Below are 23,980 nucleotides of genomic sequence, written 5' to 3' on the forward strand. Positions count from 1 at the left end.
TTCATAGAGTCCTAAATACATGTATTGTAAATAAATTAATATATTTCAGGAATAAATTAATCCACTTCATTAGCCCTCGCTGAATGTTGTCATTTCAAATGTAATCTAGAGAACAATATTTGGCACTTAAGGACTAATTGGCACTAGTAACATTTAGTACTAGGGGTAACTGCATTTTTTAAAAGGAGACTGAGATACTCTGGATGTCCCTTTATAGGGCTGTAGAATAACTTTTAACTTGATCATAACTTTTGACCACATGACTTGTTTTAATCTTTTCCATAACAAGAGAAAGTAAGACTCCACCTGAGAGAGGATTTTAAAATATATCAGAACTTAATATAGAACTTAACATATTGATCCATTCTGAATAACTACAGGTATATAACAGAGATCTACATTTATTTGTGTTTCTGTGGAACTAGATGCCCAAGAAGTCTTAAAGAAAAAGGATCATGTAGTAAAGAAAATTGCACTCCATGTGAAACCATGGCAAGTGGAGACTATCCAAGAGCTCCCACAAATGACTTCATCCCTAGTTGTGCTTGAAAATATACAAGAGACTACAAAACAATGCATGTTAACTATGCTGGTGGAGAACATCGGTGGCTTATCAGAAGATGACAATGACTTCAGTATGGAAATGATACCTGAAATAAATGCGGCTGTAGTTACATTTATCAAAGATATTGGTAAGATGGAATGTGTGTGTACAATATGTTGTTTTCACTTGATACTTTAAAAGGGGCCATTCAGCTAACACTTCAGCTGAGCTGAAAAACAGAGGAACATATTCTGCCATAGGCTTCAGACAAAATCGAATCTCACTTACATCATTGTAAATCAGGAGTAACTCCACTAAAGTAAATGGAGTTGCACCAGAGTAAAGATCAGTGTGAGAAGAGAACTAGATCTAGTGTGTTTGGTAACTTAATGGGGAACTACAGTCATTTGTAAATTACAGTTCTGTGTACAGAAGTGCTGGGCAGCTGGCAGTGTGTAAAAAGAACTATTGGAAATTATATAAAATAGTATTTTGTGCCTGGTGAATTATAATTATGGGCCAAATGGTGCCATCAGTTTATCAGCAAAACTGTTAATGGAACAGTGCATGTTTATTAAGACAGAAGCCATCATTAAACATTCATTAAGGACCAAAACCTTGTTCCATTAAAGTCACCGCAATAGTTTTGCCATTGACCACAATGGGAAAATTATTTGATCCTACGTAATGAATGGTCATTAAAAGATGATTTTTTTTCCAAACCAATACAGATCTATTCTGTGTGTGTCAATATACGCACATATAACAGTCATATTATAGTGTACTCTCGAGTGATACTTTAGCCTATTTTATATAATATGTTCTTATTTACATCAGTATGTATGATAGGGAACATTATGATTACAACCATTCCAGAAGATAGGCATTCCCTTGTATTGTATAGCAGTGAGAAGTGTATGTGAATTTGTCCTGAACAAGAATTGTAGTTGATCTAATTAACAAATCAGATCTGATGGTATGGAGAACTATAGCCACTATGCATAAGACCAAATTCAGGAATGGTATAAGCAGGCACAACTGTTGTTGCAGTAAAGAGAGTAGCACCTGCTTATCAGTAGGGTTGAATTGGGCTGACAGTTTTAAACTAATTGCAGCATCCATAGTCCCTGGTATACATGAGTTTTTTTAGGACAACATAATTCCAATATCACCACTATACAGCTTTTCAACATGTTTTTTTACTTTAAAAAGAGTAGTACCCAGTATAAGAAAACAACTATTATTTTTTTAGAGGATAGAACTTGAGCAATTTAAAGTGGTACATAGCTATCTTATTTTTAAATTAGGTTGAATAAGACAGTTGAGTTATTGATTCCAACTGCAAGACATACTAACTGCAAAAAGATTTGTCCGATATAATTAACCCACTGTGTAAAATAAACATCTCTGGAGAAGTATGGTCTATGGGAATTAGCATCCAGTTGGAAATCAGGAATGTCTGAATTCTCTAATCCTGGCTTTGCTACAGATTCCCTCTGTAGCCTTGGGGAAATCATTTTACATTTGTAAAACTGCTGTTTACAAGATCAAGCACAAAATCTGCTCATCTACCCTCTACCACGATGGCCGATGATAGTGAAAAAATTAATGATATTTTGCTTCCCTGTTTAAAAAAAATAAAATCACTCAGGCAAGTGGGAAAGTAGACTTTAGCAAAGCTGGTTAGTAAGGATTAAATATAATATAACTTAACATTTTGATCCCTACATCTATTGCTTATTTTCTTCTGTTTTTCTAACGTCATAATAGTAAAAATCAGTTAAATGTTTTTCTTTTCTGTTTATAGATATAAGGGAATTTGTTGAAAAGTTCAACCAAAACCATAGAGCAAAGCAACAAAATATAACAGCACGGCATCTTGAGGTGACAAAAAGCATTAAGGCTGAAAATGTACCACCTAACGTATCTAATGACTATATAACTGTCTACTTTGAAAGTAAAAGAAATGGAAGTGCACAAGTATCAGATGTTCAACAGTTACCTGAAGAGAATGCAGCTATCATTACTTTTCATGATCAGAAAGGTAACATACAAATACGTATCATTTATTTAATCTTGCAGTTAAAAGATCAACGTGAAAATGAATGTACTCTTTTAAGAAATGGCTAACTTACCCTTAGAGAAAAGTTTACTGGTTTGATGGTTTGGCAGGTTGTTACTCTGTTAGATTAGAAACCTAGCTTTGGGACTGGATATAATATGACGCACTTAGTTTCCAGTGGACCTATATTACATTGTTAGGATCTCTGCAATGTCTTTGAGTCTGCACAAGGATTCTGTCCTTTCTGTTTCTTAAATTAGGGACTCCAAAGCCAACAAAAATGCCACATAAGTTGAAGGTGAATTTTCATCAGGCATTCTTAGGAGCCTGGATAGCTTTTTCTGTCTTTCTACCTAGATTTTTAGTCTACCTTCCTCACCATGGTATCCAAATTTCTTTCAGGGGCTTGGTCCTTGTGGGCACTTGGGCTGAGTTCAGTACATCTGAGGGGTGTCTGGATGGGCAGATATGGTGTTATTACCACATTTCTGCCCTCACACTCCTGGGGCCAGAGGGGGTAAGTTCAGCTCCCAGCTTCATTACAGCAGCCCTGAACCTTATGCTCCCTTAGTCCTGAGGTTACTTGAATTTACATCAGCAGCAATGGCTCCCTGTGGATTGGTTGGAGCTCTGTGCAGAATGGGGAATGTTGTGCAGAAACCTGTATATTAGCTCTGCACCAGCCGAGAACTCCTTGGGTGACTCCAAGAATCCAATGAAGAATCTGGCCCCAAATTTTTATAAATTAGCCACTAGTGTTGAGCGCTCACATCTTTTATGTAATTGCCTAAATATGGATTTAGGTGCCTAACCTTAGTTAGAGTATGGATTGTGTTGTAGATTACTGGCACTGTATGAAAGTAGTTAAGGACTTTTTAATCTGTTTGGCTAGACACCACAGTAGTATTTGATTTAATTCTGATGCAGTATTAATTTTGGCTATAATTATGCCAGATCCTTTAAAATAATATATATTTGCCCAGTTACATTTTAACCAGTCTCCTAAAATGGGAAGTGTTGCTCTGTTTTGTAGTGATAAACAAACAGCTATGGGAGAAGACGTTCCTGTAGCTTTAATATAGAACCAGATCCTCAGCTGGTATAAATCAAAATAGCTCCGTTTATTTACTCCAGCTAAGGAGCTGGCCTTAATTGTATAGGTAGGTTTGGCTTTCTCACTCACCAGCCAGGAGCGTGGGAACTGTACCTTTCAAGGAGCTATTAAGCAGCAGGGTGGCTGCCTCCTCCTCCTTACAGTGTTGGTGGGGGTGGGAGTCTCTGCTCTGCTGGACCAGACAACCACACCCTCCAATTCACTTGTGTCTGCAGGGATCGGGTGTCACCAGCCCTGTGGGAGTGCGTGCAGCTCTGCTGTCATGGAGCCGCTCCTGGGAGTTGCACAGAGCTCCTACACTGCAACAGGGCGGTGACACCCGATCCCTGCAGGCGCACCGACCCATTGATTTTTATTTTTCATCGCTTTTAGTGTGTCAGCTGAAATAGACGTTTACCTACAGTTATCACTTATAATTGAATCCTGCCAAGTCTATGTATAGGTAAGGCAAGCAGCATCTGGTGCTAAGAGATTAAAAGTATAGAACACCAACATCTGTGTTAAACTTCCAATGTGGAACATTGTGTGCATTATGCATCTGTAAGTCCACTTAAAATCTCATTACCATAAATGAATTGTTTTCCTCAGGAAGCTGATTAAAATATATTTGGTCTGACTCTGCAATCACATGATAGAGTTACACCTCTTTAATCAGAGTCTTGTTCATTGTTCACACAATGGATATGCTGTACATAAAAAAAAGTAGAAAGAGCTTTACAAAGTAACTCTTTTTTTTCTGGATGAAATGTCTCAGATTTATTTATAACATGGCAAGAGTAAGTATTACTAGTATGATGGCTTGTTAAGCTGTGGGCATGTACACTAACATACAGTATATACAAGGGGGGGCTAATGTCAGGGTGTCCCCCTGCTCCTGCACCCCACTTACCCCTTCTCCATATAGAGCAGGGAGGGAACATGGATGGAGAGAGACAGAGAGAGCTTGGGGCAGCAGCTGCTTTCTCAACTTCCTGATCCACTTAAAAAGACAATGCGCTTAAGAGTGGGTCATCTTACTTAAAGGGGCAGTGTGCATCTCTCTCTCTCTCCCCCACACACAAGGTGTGTGTATGTCTCTGTCTGCTATGCTGTCTCCCTTCCCTTGTGTTTGTGCTGCCTTGTGTGAGAGGCTACATTAAAAACAGTGTGTTAATCCTTGAAGGCTCAGCCGAGTGCTAGTTCATCATTTAGCAGTAAGGCATTCCCTGGGAAATATCCCTCCCTCTTCCACCCTCTAACTTCACACCTCAACCAAGCTTCGCAATCATCATAGCTGTGAACAATATTAAATTGTTTGTTTAAAACGTATACTGTGTGTATATCTATATAATATATAGTTTTTTGTCTTGTTGAAAAAAATTTCCCTGGAACCAAACTCCCCCATTTACATTAATTTTTATGGGGAAATTGGATTCACTTAACATAGTTTCACTTAAAGTCACATTTTTCAGGAACATAACTACAAACGTTAAGCGAGGAGTTACTGTACTTAGAAAAATGGCACTTGTCAGTAACTTGGAAATATTCTTATTCAATTAAAAAAAATTCAACCTAAAAAGCACTCCTATCAAAATAAAAAGAAATGCAATAACTCATGAATTGCAACTTGTAAGCTAATTATCTTCAGATGTTTTAAAAAGTGTTAGAGTTAATTGATTTGACTTGGGTAATTTTTATTTTATTTTATATTTAGATGTAAACACTGTCTTGGCAAAGCAGCATTCACTTGACAAAGTACCAATTTCTGTGTATCCATACTACAGCTCATTGGGTACAGCGCTATATGGAAAGGAAAGGCCACAAATAAAGATGCCAGAACCAATTACAATGTCCCTGGATTCTTACATCTTGCAGTTTTTACAGACCGATAATAGGCTAATCCAGGAAATAAATCATGAAATGGCAGATTGCAAATGTGAACTAAAGTGGCCTCAACCCAACTGTGCAAATCCAGAAATAACATTGTGTCCCTCAAATGCCTTATCTAAACAGAGATCAATGATCAGGTTGATCAAGACCTGGAATGAAGATGTTTCTAAAAAATTCTCATGTAGCATGTCAAAGTACAAGGCCATTAAATGTGAAGTAAATTCAGTGGTGTGGGAAGCCATAAGAAACAGCTTGGTAAAGGATGGTGTTTTGGTCATACCTGACATTCCCAAGAACCTAGTTGTCTTAGTAGGTAATACAGAGATTATGAAGGGGGCAGAGCAAGAACTGAAGGAGCTAATAGAAAATGCCAGGAAAAAAATTGAAAGAGAAAAGCAGAGCATAGAACAAACTATGTCAGTTGACCCAGGAAAGTATGCAATTTTACACCTTGCTGGGCTAGAGGAGAATGTTTACAAGGAGTACCCATCTCTGAAGATACGTTATGATGCATCATCAAAGAGTATTAGTCTGTGTGGAGTGGCTGCAGAAGTATTTAAAGTCAAAAGTGAAATACTAGAAAAAGTGCACAGCATGGCGCAGAAATCGATCAATGTCCATCCTTACATTTTCCAGTTCCTACAACACGTAGATAATGAAACTCTGTCACAGCACTTATTTATGTCAAATCAAATTAATGCCTTTTATGAGCTTGGCACTGATAACATAATGCTGATAGCAGGTTCTCCTGGAGTTCTTCTAGAAGCAGAAGAAGAAATGAAGAAGGTTTTGACTTACAAATGCATTGACCTGGAGGACAACTCAGTCCTCAAAAAGAGAGAATGCAGGGAGCTCATCAACCATTTGTACAAGGCACATAACTGTTCCAAGGAAACTATAATAATTGTTGAGTTGGAGGATCAAATAGTCATTGCTGGTTATTTCAGAGCAGTAGCAGAAGCATATCAGCAACTTTCTGATTTTGTAGATAAACACACTCAGGTACAAAAAGTTATCATAGCTAGGTCTGTGGTAGTTGTAATGTTTGTGGAGAAGGAAAAGTCCAATATTTGGCTTGAATTAAAAAAGAAAGGTGTGAAAATTGAATTTGGCACACCGAATAAACGTAACGGTATTTCCCTGAGTGGACCAAGAGGGGAAGTGTTCCAGGCGGTCACCAAAATTGAACAAATTCTGTCTCCGCTACATTCGGAAAATGTGGTAATTGATAAACCAGGGGCCAAGGTGTTTTTCAAAGAACAAGAACACTTGTATGTGACTGGTGTGAAACAACAATTTAACTGTCTGATCAGGCTGCAAGAAGGAGAAGAACAAAGAGAAGATGGTGAAGTTAGTAATGTGTATACGAAGCAAGGCCAGCCCGTCTATGAAAAGATCCTGCAAGATGGAGTTGTAGTAGCAGTTTATAAGGGAGACTTGTGCACTCATCCAGCTGACGTTGTGGTGAATGCATCCAATGAGGACTTAAAGCATATTGGTGGCCTTGCTGAGGCACTTTTAAAAGCTGCAGGGCCAGAACTACAAACAGAATGTGACCGTATTGTGCAGAAACGAGGCCCTTTGCAGCCCGGCCGTGCTGTTATTACAGATGCTGGGAACCTCCGGTGTAAACAGGTGATTCATGCTGTTGGGCCCAAGTGGAGTGATCATGAACCAGAAAAGTGCGTGCACTTGTTAAAAAGAGCAGTTAAGGAAAGCCTACGCCTGGCTGAAACGTACAATCATCATTCCATAGCCATCCCTGCTATCAGCTCTGGGATATTTGGATTCCCATTAAAATTGTGTGCACAGTCAATTGTAACATCTATCAAGGAAACCTTGGAAGATTCTCCAGGGGAAAGCTGCTTGAAAGAGATTCATCTTGTGGACTCTTCAGAGAAAACCGTTCAGGCTTTCACTGATACCTTCAAAGACATGTTTAGAGATAAATCACCCCGACACAATTCGTCACCTCCGTCTGAAGCAGCCTTCAAGCCCAGAAAAAGTAGAAATGCTCAAAGCAGAAAGGGTCTCCAGATGGTAACAACAGATGAAGGATTAAGCATCATACTGAAGAAAGGCAGCATAGAAGATGCTACAGTAGGTATTTTAATTATCAGATGTTATCCAACTTCAAGTAAAGTTGGTTTTCAGTTATAAAATATATGAAAAGATACTTAGATTTTCAGTTCTAATAAACAATTAAACATATACAATATGTTAATATAAGTCATAATTGATTATTTTAACACAATTGTATAGGTTAGACAAGTTTAGTTTTTCTATACATATATAGAGATGAGCAAACATATTTTAGACTGACTGTATTTTATTTGAACTGTATTGATTATCACATTAAGCTGTTGCAACCACGTGTTTCTCTTCCATCATTTCTTTATGGTTTTGTCTGTGTTTATAGTTCACACTGTGATATGAGCTGAAACCAGCTGTGAAATGTGCTTTCAGGACATGTGCTTTGCACTCTTGTGCTCTCACCAGCTGTGTGAGAATACATACTTGTTAGTCTATAGGGCAGAGGTGGGCAAACTATGACCCACGGGCCACATCCAGCCTGCGAGACCGTCCTGCCTGGTCCCTGAGCTCCTGGCCCACGAGGCTAGCCCCTGACCCCCCCCCCCCCGCTGTTCCCCTCCCCCGCAGCCTCAGCTCGTTCACTCAGCCGCTGGCACAATGCTCTGGGCAGTGGGGCTGTGAGCTCGTGGGGCAGCGCAGCTGCAGAGCCTGGCCTGACCTGGTCTCTATGCTGGTGGTGGCGGTGTGGCCTGGCTTCAGTTGGGCGGTGCGGCTGTAGCACCACCAGCTGCCGGTGCTCTAGGCAGTGCTGTAAGGGGGCAGGGAGCAGGGTGGGTTGGATAGAGGGCAGGGGAGTTAGGAGTGGTGGTCGGGGCTGGGGTATGGATAGGGGTCGGGGTGGTTAGGGGAACAGGGCGTTGAATGGGGGCAGGGGTCCGGGGGGGGGGGCAGTCAGGAAGGATGGGGTGGTGGGGGGGCCGTCAGGGGCAGGGGTTCAGGGGGCAGTCAGGGGACAGGGAGAAGGGGTGGGTTTGATGGGGCAGGGTCCCGGGGGCAGTCAGGAATGAGAGGAGGGGTTGGATAGGGTGGTGGTCCGGGAGTGGTCAGGGGACGGGGGTGGGGGTTGGATGGGGCAGGAGTCCTGGGGTGGGGGGCACGATCCCCTCCCCTAACCGGCCCTCCATACAATTTACGAAACCCAATGTGGCCCTCAGGCCAAAAAGTTTGCCCGCCCCTGCTATGGGGGAGGGGGTAGGAACTGCCTATAGTCTCTATGAGGGGAAGTGGCAGAACTTCAAATGTTTAAACAGGTAAAAATTAAATTGCTGATCCTGAACACCCTTAAATGCCATTGAAACTTGTCCCTGGTGGCATATGGGCCTGTAACAGTGAGCTATCTTCTTTCTGTAAACATACATGGCCCCATTGCTGCAGTATCTTAGTGGTGCTTTGGATCACGTCTCTCAAAGATTCTTTACTGGGGAAGGATTAACTATCACTGGTACCTGTAGTGAATCGATCTTGAATATTCCATGCAATGTTAACTGCCTACCAATTTTCAGATTCCACCAGCACTGAATTCTTTTAACCATTAATTGGACCAACAGCCAAAACTCCCAATTAAATAACTCACTTATTTCCTTCTCTGTTTTCTAACTATCTCTTCTTTTTCCTTAATGTCTTTGTCTTTTCCCTCTGGCTTTCAAGTTGATGTATTTCTCTTCCATCTTCACCACTTTATTTCTATCCAGTCTTTATCTCCTTGTTCTTTACATCTGTCCCTCTCACTCTCTTTGATTCAGCAATCTCTCCCTTTTTTGTCTGAGGCAGAGAGCATCTTCTGGAGCCTAATTTTTGCCCCTTTTAGTGCCACTCAGAGGATCCACATGATAACCTGCTGTCCATCCTAAGAGTGCTGGCTGTGTAAACATAACATCCTCTTTTGGTCAGAGCGGTTTACTAGAGCATGATGTACTGCCCTCCTCTCTGGGACTGACTGTGCTGTTTGCACATCATTCATAACCCATGTTGACCTACGGAGTGAGAGAATTAACACTTTCCCCCTCCTCTTTCTCTCCTTCAGTTTATTCCTTCTCTTTTTTTCCTCTTTCTCTTCTGTAACTCCCCCTTCCCTTCCCTTTCCACATAACTGCACCCATGTGGTTGCTCCTACTCATACCAGTTTACCCTGTGGTGCTAACAGGAGCAGCAAGGCATCTGGAATTCAGTAGTAGTATCATGCAATATGGGCAGGACCATTACAAGTATGTGACCCCCCTGCAGGAGAATCACATATGGGGTTTTTTCAAATGGACATAGAGACAGTAGAGTAAGAACACAGGATTCTGACATTTCCATGTAAAATATAAACTGCTGCATAAGGGACACATTTCACTCTATTATACTCAAGCTACCCCACAAAAGTCAGTGGGATGATGTAGGTATAACTGAGCATAATTTGGCCCATTTTGTTCAAAAGATTTGCTTTATTCCAGATTGCTACTTTTTAAATTTGCTTTATTTCTTAAATCTGTAGGTGCTGTTATAGTCACTTAGCCTTAAATGTTTCAAGTTTAATCTTATAACCGATATTTGATTTTGTTTAAGACGGACGTCATCGTAAACAGCGTTTCCCGAGATCTACAGCTTGATAAAGGTCCACTCTCTAAAGCCTTGCTGAGCAAGGCGGGTCCAATGCTCCAAGCACTATTATCTGAAGAAGGCCTAGAAAAAGTAGCTAGTGAAGGGTCTGTGTTCAAAACAGATGGATGTAATCTGGGCTGCCATTTTGTGCTTCATGCCATTGTTCCTGGATGGAAAAATGGGCAAGAATCTGTACAGAAGGTAGAAGGCTATTTTCCTAATTCTCATTTGATTGAATGGGTTTCTCAGTTGGTAGTAATGTAGATTTAATGTGAATTCTCCACTGAAATCAGCGGAGCATTTCCTAGGGGTCAGCTCTGTTAATTTTGATATAACTAAGCTCATTTTGAATTAATCCATGTTTAATTATGATATTTTAATATAAAATACACTATTAAAATATTTAACTGCATGTACTAACGTGAACTTCGTTGTGATTCACAGCTCCTAAGAGACATCATCACGGAATGTCTTCAGACTGCTGAGCAACTGTCTTTAAAGTCAATCACTTTCCCAGCAATTGGAACAGGGAATTTAGGGTTTCCTAAGCCTGTCGTTGCTAAATTAATGTTTGACCAGGTGTTCAAATTCAGTCGTAAAAAAAAAAATCAGTCTCTTGAGGAAGTTCACTTTCTGTTGCATCCAAATGATACAGATAATTTTCAGGTAACTTGTACCCTATTACTGTGCTTTCTGTTACACATGGGTTAAGGAAATGATGTGAGGCCAGAACTAGATTACACCATTTTTGTCAGTAGTTTCCTAAAGTCTCATCCTTCTCTCCCTCCTGCCTTTACACCGGGAATGGTCAGCCCTCCTTGCACTGTTGGTTTAGCACCAGTGCAGCTCCACTACTGGTAGCTATGGTTGACGTGTTAGTGTAAACCAGTCACAGGCATGTTTACCACTAAGAGTTAAATAATAGAGTGGTAGAAACACTTGTTGCCAGTCTACTCTGTGCTTCCACCATTGCTAGAACTGGTAGAGCTTCACTGGTGCTAGAGCAATGTTAGGAAAAGCACTGTTGGAGACAAAGACAGTGTGTCTCATGTCATCCTCCAGTGTCAGATTCCCCTTTAGTCTGGAGGCCATTAAATTATGCTGCTTCTGATTTGGGCAGATGTCAACATGCTCATTATCATGCTAGCCAAGAAAGTATCCTTGGATTTCCATCTTGACCTCTGCTCCTGCTCTGATAGAATTGCCATTGGACTCCTCCTAGAATGTAAAGCTTCCCTTTGATTCTTCCATACACAGTCACCTGGCTTTCCTGCACAATTTTTTTCGCATTTGCTGGAGCTGGCACAAGTTAACACTGAAATATACCTTAGCCCATGGAGTCATGTGAATCTTTCATGCATAGCCTCAGGTAGCATTCTCTTTCCCCCTCCTCTCTCTGGCTCTGTCTTCACTGAATAGATAACTCAAATTATCTACACTTGAGTTTAACTCCTTTTGAGTTCACTTAGCTTGAATGAGAGCAGCCACGCTGTGCTGCTGCAAGCAGCATACAGTGATTGTGTTAGCAGGTGAGGAGTTGTGCTAACTTGAGCTGCCGCCCATACTCCCTGATGGCCATCCAGCTTGAGTTAAAAGCACCACCAAACTTGAGTTTTAAGGGTTTTTGTGTGTGGACAGGAATTGAGTTAGCGGTATCACTCCTGTTAGGAATAAGCCCTCTGTCTATGCACCCTATTACATGCTAATTATACTTTCACTGTACTGCCTGAAGGTGTTAAACCTGAAGCAATTTGCCAGTTTCTCTCCCTTGCTCATAATTTTGAAGGCATCATGGTTCCTTTATGATTCCAATTTATCAATATTTCCATTCAGTGTTGAATAAGATTGCTCGGTGGACAGCATCTAGTCCATCACCTTTAGTTTTTTCTAAAAAAATTTAAATTTAATTTTTACTTTTCAAATCTATATTACTACTGAGGAAACGCTAAAGAAGTGATGTCTACAACTGATGACTGTGGTTCTTTTTCTAGGCATTTTCAGATGAACTGCAAAATAGAGCAAGTGGAAATATTACCAATGTCAAAATGCACAAGACTGTGCCAGAGAATGCCCAGCAAGGACAAGGTAAGTTTGTTTTGTTAATGTTTTGTAAGTTTTATAAATATTGTAGTGATAAATGAAAATTTTAAGATTTTTTTCAAATATATATTTTTTGATATTGGTTTGGTGAACATGTCAGACCCAGTGTTCAAAGTAAAGCAGTGATAATGTTATACCAATATAATAAAAACCAGCAGGATCTTATTAAGAGGGATAAGGCAAAGATGCCACATTTATTGTAAATACCATAACAAAACAAAAAACAATGTTTTTCTACTTGTTTCTATTACTACTTATTCCTTATACACACACACACACTCACTCACTCACTCACTCACTCACTCAGGTTCTGTATAGATGTTATAGTTACCAGCCTAGATGTTGCTCATGCCAAGTTACTGGCCAGGTATCTTGGTCATGAGGATGGAGCCGAGTCTGTGTCAGATGCATCTGATGCTCCTGGAGGCTGGCAGCAGAACCATAGACTCAAAGTCCTTATTCTTTAGAGTCCAGTTTTATAGGGATTTTTCCCTATGTTAGTTCATAGGAGTTGCTTCATTCTGCTGTTGCTAAATCAATCAGCAGGTGGCTGGCTTCATGTTGTTAGATGTTTTGTTTTTCCTTCCTTTGAGGTGTGGTGGGTGGATTCCAGTTTGCCTCCGGGGGGTCATCTGGTTGATCCCACTTGACACCTTCTTCAGCCAACACTGAATTCTTCAGGCTGGTAACTCCCTAACCATTCATTCACATACATTCTCTATCTTAATCACATCTATTTCACTGTCTCTTTACCTTTTGGGGTGTGACCAATTTATGTGAGACTCCCTGTCTTTTAACAATCAAAGATAAAGTGAGATGAAAATTTACAGAGGGTGGGGGTCTCTAGTTATACACTATAACAGCTACTGTTTTGGCTTACTTAGAGTTAATTAATGTTTAACAAGTTTTATACAAAGTATTTCTTTGAGCAGGCTTCACACAGACACAGCTGGTGGCTTGCAGGTTAGAATCACAAATTTACTTTTAACATAAACCTTTAGTTATAAGGCATCAGTTAACAATAAGTCATTTTTCATATAAACCATGTTTAATATAAACCTTCTTTAATATCCCTACAATAATCCTATTAGTAAAAATCAGTAAAAGCAGAAAATTGTATCACTCCAGCAATAGGTTTGTGTACACTAGTAAAAATCATGCCCATAATTCACCACCAGTCATAACAGTAGCAGAAGCTGTAGTGTAGACAGGGCACAGGTATTTTTAGCAGCGTACCAACTAACAAAGATTCTGAGCAGGTAAACAGTTTTACTACCACCTGTGATGCTTGGTGAATTACTGGATCATACATCCCATGGGGCCAGTCTCGCTCCTATTAAAATCAGTGGACATTCTGCAAGAAAGTAAGACTGAGGAGAAACAAATGTGAAACTAAATAGTTTTTTTCATTGTCCAACCTGACAGGATTACAAAGAACAGGATAAATATTGCAAACTTAATTAGATTTTTTTAAAAAGAATATAATAGTCAGATCCTGGAATAGTGAACCAGCCCAAAGGCTACTGAAAAAAAATGAGAATCCACAAGCTTGCTTATTTTCATACTAAATCACATTTCCACTCGTATATCCTGCAGTGGGCCCATATTGTCTGAGTGTACAATCATACAGGGATCACCTCTGCTCCATGTACACTGTAAAAGTGTTTTCTACGCCATCCCAGATTGGAGGGCAGTGATGAGAACAGGTAAAGACAGAGACCAGGGACTTTCCATTTACAAAGAGGCAGTGGCTACAATACATTAGCATTGCGGGGCTGTGGCTGCTATTTGAGCCTACATATTGGAGCAGCAGCTATAACAGGATAGGTTGTTTTGAAGTTGTGTGCCCTAGACCCAGATTGGGGGTGGATCTTATCTCCCTGGCTCAGCTTTCTCCCACACAGTTACCTGGGCTTTGTGTGGGTGAACATGATTTAACTTTTTATTTTAAACTGGGTATTTTTGTCATCTTCTCCATGGGAATGTGCCAGACTAAAAATCAAACTTTTTGTGAGCTCTCTACTAAATGCACATAGAGGCAGGTGAGTCCCTCACTTTAGGGAATAGAACCTTTGCTGAGATACACTTTTATCCATTTTAATTTCTTTTTTTTCCCTTGCAGTTTTCTTTGGGCCCATTACAACCCCAGTACAAGGAGTGCATGAAATGCAGATTGGTTCCATTACGTTCCAAATAGCAAGTGGAGACATTACCACGGAAAAGACAGATGTCATTGTAAACATATCAAATCAAATGTTTAACCTCAAAGCAGGTACTTTAGCCTAGTGATTGAGATTAATGAGAAATACATTGTGAGTGGTTTGAGTGCATGCATAAGGGGATGGGGGAAGAATTTTCAATATATACAAGTCTTTTTTTATACATTGTACCTTGACGTTTTCAAACCGGGAAAGCTGTACTAGGAAGTGTCTGTATTTTGATATAATTTGTTACACCAGAAAATAATACTGTTCGCCCTAGTATATAGAAAAATCCTATTGAATTTAATAGAGAATGAGAATCTGTCTCTAGAATGTTTAAACCTCCCTATAGAATTCTAAGGTGGGGAATCATTGTCTGTTATGTTCTGTGTAATGGGGTCAGCTGTCTCCCATATACCCCTCATGGCCAGGTACCTACTAACAATTTCTCCCTCAAAGGGCTTTTTAAACAAACGCCACATGGGCATTTCTGATCCATTCGTCACCCCTTCTCAAGGGTCCAAGTTTATTCACCTAAATAAAGCTCCAAAATAAAACCCAAGAGTTCCAAAACGCAGTCCATCTGTTTTACTCTCTTGTCAGGTCACTCCCAAGCTTTTCCTGCCTGTAGTCTCAATAGGGAAACCTTGCGTCCCAAGGTTTTCTGCTGGAGCCTGATCATTCCCAGCAGTCTCCAATTCATCCTACAGGGGTCTTTCCCACTTTGGCAGGCCACTCCCAGGCCCAATCTAGCTGGAGCCTCAGGTTTGTGGCTCTTGCTTCCAAACCCCGCTGGGATTAGGTTCTTCCTTGCAGAACCCTCTTTTACTTCCTGCACTTTCCTGAACTTCCCCCTGCACTGCAGCCACTTGCTGCCTTTTATTGGGAATTACCTGATCCAATCCAGGTGTGCATCTTTAGTAGTAAGGGTTCACTACCCCTAAGCCCTCCAGCCCTCAAGAGGCAAGCCATCCTGACCCTGTTACAGTCAGTATGAAGTTTAAACATTACATAAGAAGTAAATATTTCTCTTTTAAATATTATAAGCTTTATAATATTTATAAACCAAGTTATTGATATCATCCCTATTAAATTTTATAGGACTTATCTATAAGGAAGTAACAGTTTTATTTGACCTCATTGGGAACTGTTGGGTATTTAGCACTTTTGAAGATCAGGCAGATGCCTTAACAGGCATCTGATGTAGGCTTTTATTTTTTTAAAATCTTGGCCTATACTATTACCAGATGTGAGAGATATTGTGTACTTGGTCTCGTTGACCTAGGTGAGACTTTAAGAGTACTCTTCATTTATTTGATTTGTCAAACTAATACGCCTTTTCTTATTTTAGGTGTCTCTAAGGCAATTCTGGAAGGTGCTGGACCACAGGTTGAAGCAGAATGTGCTCAGCTAGGTATAAATACAGCATTTGTGACCTGCTTTCTAGAGGCACTGAGCACCCACCGTTTCCACTGAAGGCAGTGGAAGCGGTGGGTGCATACCACTGCTGAAAATTAACCCACTACTGTACTTGTGTTTATCCATGATCTCACAACTCCTTAATTAATTAATACGATGCTTGTAAAACATCTTAAGAGATGTTAAAATAAAGTACAAAGCAAAAGAAAAATCCTTAAGAGATGTCAGCATCAAGATAAATTAAAAGAACCTGCTCTGCTATATGACTCGTCCTCTTGCACCAGTAAAACCCTTCAAAACAGGGCAAAATACAAAGGGTTAGATGGTGCCTTTGGTCAGAGCCTGAGCACTAGGTGGTACATATTTATATGTAATTAAATTAGCTGCACCAGCCAGGGGAAGCCTCAGAAGACATTGTGCTTCTGACACAACCCTCTGACTTCCTTTCTTGTGTCTCCATTTTTCTGAAGTTAGGAAGTAGCAATGTGCTGCTGGCCTATACCAGCAACCCACCACATCCTCCGCATGGCTCAGAGACAAGTAAAAAAGGAAAGTTCCTACCTTAGCAGAATTTATATCTAATTTTAGACATAATCTATGGAAGAATGATAAATACAACCAATGGAAGATAAAGATCCAACAGGAAAAAGTAATGAGTTCCGTGTTTGTTAAGTAAACATAACTGGAGGGAAGAAGGTCAGGGAAGAGGTAAATGTGTAGGTTAGCACTGAAAGGCAATTGCAGGAAGTGGGTCTGAGTTGAAAGAGGAGTGAGGCTGTGTAGTCCACAGAACCACAGAGGAGAGTCTGGATACCAGTGGAGCACTAAGTTGCACCAAGCTGTCTGAGTGCACAGCTCAAGCTGAGGAGTAAGGCCTGATAAGATGTGGACAGAAGCTGAGCTGTGGCCTTGAAAGCAGGGATGAGGGGTTTGAATCAGCTGGTGCAGACGGAGATTGGAAGCCAGTGCAGGGGCTTAAGGAAAGGGTAGTACAGGCAGGTGAAGATGATGATTTAGAAAAGTTTGTATTATGGATAATTAAAAGATTTATCACTTTCTGTCATGCCTTATATATTTTCTTTCATCTTTCAGCCTCACAACCTCACAATGGCTTTATAACCACACAAGCAGGAAACCTGATGTGCAAAAAAATAATTCATCTTGTTGCCCAGAACGATACCAAATCTTTAGTCTCCAAAGTGCTCCAGGAGTGTGAACTGAAGACGTACACGTCGGTTGCCTTCCCAGCTATTGGAACAGGTTTATGTTTTTGTTGGAAAATAAAACTAAAACCAATCAGCCTTCTTGAGACCAAATTCATCCTGTGTGATTCCATTGACTTCAGTGCTCCAGGGATTTGATTTACCTGAAAAGTTTATTCTCCTATATTAAGAAAATTGTTGTGGCATTGGGGCATTCAAATAATGTCTAGTGAAGGTCAGAGCAAGGATTTTGAAATGATAAGGAAGCTGGAGATCACTCTTGTTAACTTAAATCACTTGATATGTTTTTCATATTTAAGACTGTCATGTTTTAACGTTAGAGACTTGAGAATATCCATATGATATTACTATCTAGAGAACCATGAATGCTTGTCTCAACTGATGTTCATGGATATCCCACTGGAAGGTGTCTGTGTGCCTGTTCCTGCTGCTACTGAAGTCAGTGGAAGTTTCCACTCTGACTTCTGTAGGAGCAGGAACAGGCCTTAGATAGGATATGAACCTATCTCTTTAGGCCTGATTTTTCCTTAGCCCTGCTTCTGCATTCCTGGACCACCCAAAATATCCATTCACATCAATGAGAATCACTGGAATCAAAGAATGCAGGATTGGGCGCTATGTTTAAGATCTAGTTTTGCATGGGTCCATTGCTTGAATAAAAGTATATCTGTATTAACTGTCTTTCAACACATTGTATTTTTTGTATTGTTACATTTGTTACAGGTCAAGCAGGCCTTGATCCAGCAGTAGTAGCTAATAACATGATGGATGCTGTAGTTGATTTTGCAAGTGATAAATCTGTTCAAATTGTGAAAAACATTAAAATTATCATCTTCCAGCCACAACTATTAAGTGTGTTCCATGCATGCATGCAGAAAAGAGAAGGTACTGCTAATGTACCTGATACACCTGCATCAGAGTCCTTCTTGTCAAAATGTGCTTGTAAGTAGATGTCTGGTTGTTCATTTTTAAGTTGAGGCATAAATAACCCTTATTTAATTTTAGCAACTGAGTAACTGCAAGTATTTATACTTCATTACAGCATTCTTCGGCTTTGGAAGACAGAAACAGAATTCTTCGGCTATGGAAAAAAAGCCTGCAATGGTTTTGCAAAAGAAAATTGAGAGAACTGTTTTTCAGATTTGTGGTGAAAGCCAAAAAAATGTGGAAGATGCTGTATCCTGGATTAAAAACCTGATTTTAAAGGAACAGCATGAAAGCACTATCTCAGATGAATGGATTTCAAGCTTTGATGATCAGGAATATAAGGAACTGGCAGACCTCCAGAAGAAACTGTACATCATTATTCAGCTGGAATGCAAGGATCCTGTGCCCTTAATTCGAGTATCTGGTGTTACCAAAGACGTCTTACGTGCTTGTTTGGAAATTCAACACATGATCAAAAGAGTTAGAGCGGTTCAAGAAGAACAGTCTAAGGCAGAACTTCTCAGCAACCTCGTTGAGTGGCAATATCTAGAAAAGAATCAGTACCTGCCTTTTGACAGGCTAACAAATTTACGCTTAGAGGATGCTGCAGCATTAAACCAAAAAGAGATTAACATCACCATTTGGAATAAAAACTATAAAGTGGATCTGGAAGCCAAATGTGCCAGAGATGACAGAGGGAAAATTATGGCCATTCTAAGAGTCTCAAAAGATGAAGGTGAATGAAAGCTGTTTGATGTTACTTAGGGCCACATTGTGTCTAGCTTAGCATGAGTGAGTTGTGGGGAGAATATACAAGGGACAAACAAAGTAGCAGTTCGTGTACACATCTGGAATACTAACAGTTCTGAGCAGCCATATACTGGAGAATTGAGAAAGGTGCTAGATTTGGAAACAAAGATGATAAAAGAATAGGAGTACTTGTGGCACGTTAGAGACAAATTTATTTGAGCATAAGCTTTTGTGGGCTACAGCCCACGTCATCAGATGCATGCAGTGGAAAATACAGTAGGAAGATATATTATATATATCTATATATGCATATATATATATATATGCAGTTATATATATATACACAGAGAGAGAGAGAGAGAGAGAGAGAGAACATGAAACAATGGGTGTTACCATACACACTATAAGGAGAGTGATCAGTTAAGGTGAGCTATTATCAGCAGGAGAGAAAAAGAACTGTTTGTAGTGGTAATGAAAATGGTCCATTTCCAGAAATTGACAAGAAGATGTGAGGAACTGTAGAGGGGGTGGAAATAAGCATGGGGAAATAGTTCTACTTTGTGTAACGGCCCATCCACTCTCAGTCTTCATTCAAGCCTAATTTAATGGTGTCCAATTTGCAAATTAATTCTAATTCAGCAGTCTCTCTTTGGAGTCTGTTTTTGAAGTTTTTTTGTTGTAATATTGCGACTTTTAGGTCTATAATCGAGTGGCCAGGGATATTGAAGTGTTCTCCAACTGATTTTTGAATGTTATAATTCTTGACGTCTGATTTGTGTCCATTTATTCTTTTACATAGAGATTGTCCGGTTTGGCCAAGGTACATGGCAGAGGTGCTTTGCTGGCACATGATGGCATATATCACATTGGTAGATGTGCAGGTGAATGAGCCTCTGATAGAGTGGCTGATGTAATTAGGTCCAATGGTGGTATCCCCTGAATAGATATGTGGACAGAGTTGGCAACGGGCTTTGTTGCAAGGATAGGTTCCTGGGTTAGTGTTTTTGTTGTGTGGTTGCTGGTGAGTATTTGCTTCAGATTTGGGGGCTGTCTGTAAGCAAGGACTGGCCTGTCTCCCAAGATCTGAGAGAGTGATGGATCATCCTTCAGGATAGGTTGTAGATCCTTGATGATGCGCTGGAGAGGTTTTAGTTGAGGGCTGAAGGTGATGGCTAGTGGTGTTCTGTTACTTTTTTGTTGGGCCTGTCCTGTAGTAGGTGACTTCTGGGTACTCTTCTGGCTCTGCCAATCTCTTTCTTCACTTCAGCAGGTGGGTATTGTAGTTGTAAGAATGCTTGATAGAGATCTTGTAGGTGTTTGTCTCTGTTGCATTTGCACTCCCACCCCTCAGACAGAGACAAATTTGTTGGGGAAGAGTCAACATGGTTTTTGTAAAGGGAAATCATGCCTCGCCAATCTACTAGAATTCTCTGAGGGGGTCAACAAGCATGTGGAGAAGGGGGATCCACTGGATATAGTGTATTTAGATTTTCAGAAAGCCTTTGACAAGGTCTCTCACCAAAGGCTCTTGAGCAAAGTAAGCTGTCATGGGATAAGAGGGATGGTCTCTCATGGATTGGTAACTGGTTAAAAGATAGGAAACAAAGGGCAGGAATAAATGGTCAGTTTTCAGAATGGAGAGAGGTAAATAGTGTGTCCCCCAGGGATCTGTACTGGGCCCAGTCCTATTCAACATATTCATAAATGATCTGGAAAAAGGGGTAAATAGTGAGGTGGCAACATTTGCAGATGATACAAAACTACTCAAGATAGTTAAGTCCCAAGCAGACTGTGAAGCGCTACAGAAGGATATCTCAAAACTGGGTGACTGGGCAACAAAATTGCAGATGAAATTAAATGTTGATAAATGCAAAGTAATGCACATTGGAAAACATAATCCCAACTATACATATAAAATGATGGGGTCTAAATTAACTGTTACCACTCAAGAAAGAGATCTTGGAGTCATGGTGGATAGTTCTCTGAAAACATAAGAACATAACATAAGAATGGCCGTACTGGGTCAGACCAAAGGTCCATCTAGCCCAGTATCCTGTCTACCGACAGTGACCAATGCCAGGTGCCCCAGAGGGAGTGGACCTAACAGGCAATGATCAAGTGATCTCTCTCCTGCCATCCATCTCCATCCTCTGACAAACAGAGGCTAGGGACACCATTCCTTACCCATCCTGGCTAATAGCCATTTATAGACTTAACCATGAATTTATCTAGTTCCCTTTTAAATGCTGTTATAGTCCTAGCCTTCACAACCTCCTCAGGTAAGGAGTTCCACAAGTTGACTCTGTGTTATGTGAAGAAGAACTTCCTTTTATTTGTTTTAAACCTGCTGCCTATTAATTTCATTTGGTGACCCCTAGTTCTTTTATTATGGGAATAAGTAAATAACTTTTCCTTATCCACTTTCTCCACATCACTCATGATTTTATATACCTCTATCATATCCCCCCTTAGTCTCCTCTTTTCCAAGCTGAAGAGTCCTAGCCTCTTTAATCTTTCCTCCACCATCTCCAAACCCCTAATCATTTTAGTTGCTCTTTCCTGAACCTTTTCTAGTGCCAGTATATCTTTTTTGAGATGAGGAGACCACCTCTGCATGCAGAATTCGAAAACATCCACTCAATGTGCAGCGGCAGTCAAAAAAGCAAACAAAATATTAGGAATCATTAAGAAATGGATAGATAATAATAAGACAGAAAATATCATATTGTCTTATATAAATTCATGATATGTCCACATCTTGATGTGGTCGCCCCATCTCAAAAAAGATTTAATGGAATTGGAAAAGCTTCAGAAAAGGGCAACAAAAATGATTAGGGGTATGGAATGGCTGCCATATGAGGAGAGATTAATAAAACTGGGACTTTTCATCTTGGGAAAAAAGACAACTAAGGTGGGATATGATAGAGGTCTATAAAATCATGACTAGTGTGGAGAAAGTAAATAAGGAAGTGTTATTTACTCCTTCTCATAACACAAGAAGTAGGGGTCACCAAATGAAATTAATAGGCAGCAAATTTAAAACAAACAAAAGGAAGTATTTTTTCACACAACGCACAGTCTGTGAAACCTGTGGAACTCCTTGTCAGAGGATGTTGTGAAGGCCAAGACTATAGCAGGGTTCAAAAAAGAACTAGATAAATTCATGGAGGAAAGGTCCATCAATGACTATTAGCCAGGATGGGCAGGGAAGGTGTCCCTAGCGTCTGTTTGCCAGAAGCTGGGAATGGGTGACAAAGAATGGATCACTTGGTGATTACATGTTCTGTTAATTCCCTCTGGGGCACTTGGCATTGGCCACTGTTGGAAAACAGGATACCAGGCTAGATGGACCTTTGGTCTGACGGCCTTCTTTTGTTTTTACCTGTGAATCTTCGGATGTCTCGCTAAGATAGGTTTATGGCTGCTTTGAGCTGCCAGCAGGGTGGAAAGCAGCCTGGGTGCATCAGTAAATCTGACCCAGAAGCCATGGAATATGCATTCTCTTGACAAAGAATGGCATTAATTAGAGATTGGATAATAAATGGGTGTTCTACTTTCAGAAAGGATTTGTAATAAGGCATATGGCTGCATAACCAGAGGAATGTAGTGTAAATAATATTAACAGAATGTTTACTTTGCAGGTAAACAGTTAGTAACTCTCCCTGAAGAGTGGTGTGATATGAAACAAGAACGTGTCAAAGTGGTGGAGCTACATTCAGAAATGAAAGAATATCAAGATGTTCAGATGAAGTTTCAACAGACATGTTCAACATTCAAAATTGATAAGGTAAAATGCTGCCCTGGTTTTTGAGCCTAGATATCTTGGTGACTGGCACTAGATTAGATAACGAAGGGTGGATGAAGAGTTGGCTTAGATTTCTAAAATTTGGACAGTTCCTTGATAGGAGAGGAATGATTAATATATTCGTACATTCCAAGGTCCAAAAGGATCATTGTGATCATCTAGTCTGAACACCTGTATAAAACAGGCCATAGAACTTCCCCAAAATAATTCATTTTGAACAAGAGCAGATCTTTTTAAAAAACGTGCAATCTTGATTTTTAAATTGTCAGTGATAGAGAATCCACCAGGACAAATGGTAAATTGTTCCATTTGTTAATTACCCTGCCATTAAAAATGTGTGCCTTCTTTCCAGTCTGAATTTGTCTAGCTTCAACTTCCAACCATGAGCAGACACAATGAAGAATATCCTTTCCTAGTCTGTTTTTATTTATTATATATATCTAGAGAGAGAGATCTTCTTATTGCTTTGGAGAAGGAAGCTCAAAAAAGAAGCTAAGCTATCACAGTTATAGCACCAGCTTTCGGAAGTCTAGCAAAGTCACTCTGCCCAACCTTACAGTGAGACTGCTTCTCAGAACAAGTCTTCTCAAGACAGTGCTGAGAATGGGGGCTGGTGATGGAAAGACATCAGCACTACCTTTCTTCCACCCTACGTCTCGGACCAGAACCTCTGCTGGTATAAATCAGCTTTGTTCCATTGAAGCCAATGAAATGATGCTGGTTTATATCAGCTGACTATCTGGGTCCTTATCTCCTATGACAGGTCTTCTTGGGAGGGAAGCTCATCAGTCTGCTAGCATCTATCAAAAGAATTTAGGAGATCATCTCTCCTCTCTAGAATCTTTGAGTTGGTTGATGGCCCCTCCCCTGTCCAGTGCTTTTAGGGAGTGGCCAGCATTTCCCTTTCAGAAACTTGGGATGCTTCGTGGAGATTTCCCCTGGAACCTCCAAATTCCTTCTGAGATCTTCCTAGGTGTAACTAGTCAGGAAAAGCAAGACCCAATAGCTCCTCTAATTGGTTCCACTGCTGTGCTTCTTTAAGAGTTAATTGCACACTAGAGATTACTACACACAGGGAATTCCTTACAAAAAATATAATAAAAAGGGACTTGACCATGAAGATGGTTGCTACCATTACATCTACACTAGCTTTTTTCCTAAAATCTCTTCCTACTGCATTACATGCAGCTCTGCCAGTGGGAGCTTACTATAGACGGTTGCTGGGGTTATAATCACCATGTAGTCTAACTCTGATGAGAGCAAGTCTAGGCAACATGGGGTCAGATTTT

General features: G+C 40.2%; 1 protein-coding gene across 1 annotated transcript in view; it reads left to right on the forward strand.

The window, feature by feature from the left end:
- Nucleotides 1-23,980, forward strand: part of LOC120374875 (protein mono-ADP-ribosyltransferase PARP14-like) — a 41,963-nt gene that overhangs the window by 10,842 nt on the left and 7,141 nt on the right. The window contains exons 6-17 of the mRNA XM_039495261.1: nt 426-692; nt 2,352-2,588; nt 5,414-7,689; nt 10,231-10,467; nt 10,711-10,932; nt 12,258-12,351; nt 14,489-14,638; nt 15,919-15,981; nt 17,079-17,246; nt 17,933-18,151; nt 18,252-18,872; nt 22,528-22,673. Coding sequence (XP_039351195.1) covers nt 426-692; nt 2,352-2,588; nt 5,414-7,689; nt 10,231-10,467; nt 10,711-10,932; nt 12,258-12,351; nt 14,489-14,638; nt 15,919-15,981; nt 17,079-17,246; nt 17,933-18,151; nt 18,252-18,872; nt 22,528-22,673 — 4,700 coding nt within the window. The remainder of the gene's footprint in view (nt 1-425; nt 693-2,351; nt 2,589-5,413; nt 7,690-10,230; nt 10,468-10,710; nt 10,933-12,257; nt 12,352-14,488; nt 14,639-15,918; nt 15,982-17,078; nt 17,247-17,932; nt 18,152-18,251; nt 18,873-22,527; nt 22,674-23,980) is intronic.

Source organism: Mauremys reevesii, linkage group 11 (genome assembly GCF_016161935.1).
Source record: "Mauremys reevesii isolate NIE-2019 linkage group 11, ASM1616193v1, whole genome shotgun sequence".
NCBI lineage: Eukaryota > Metazoa > Chordata > Testudines > Geoemydidae > Mauremys > Mauremys reevesii.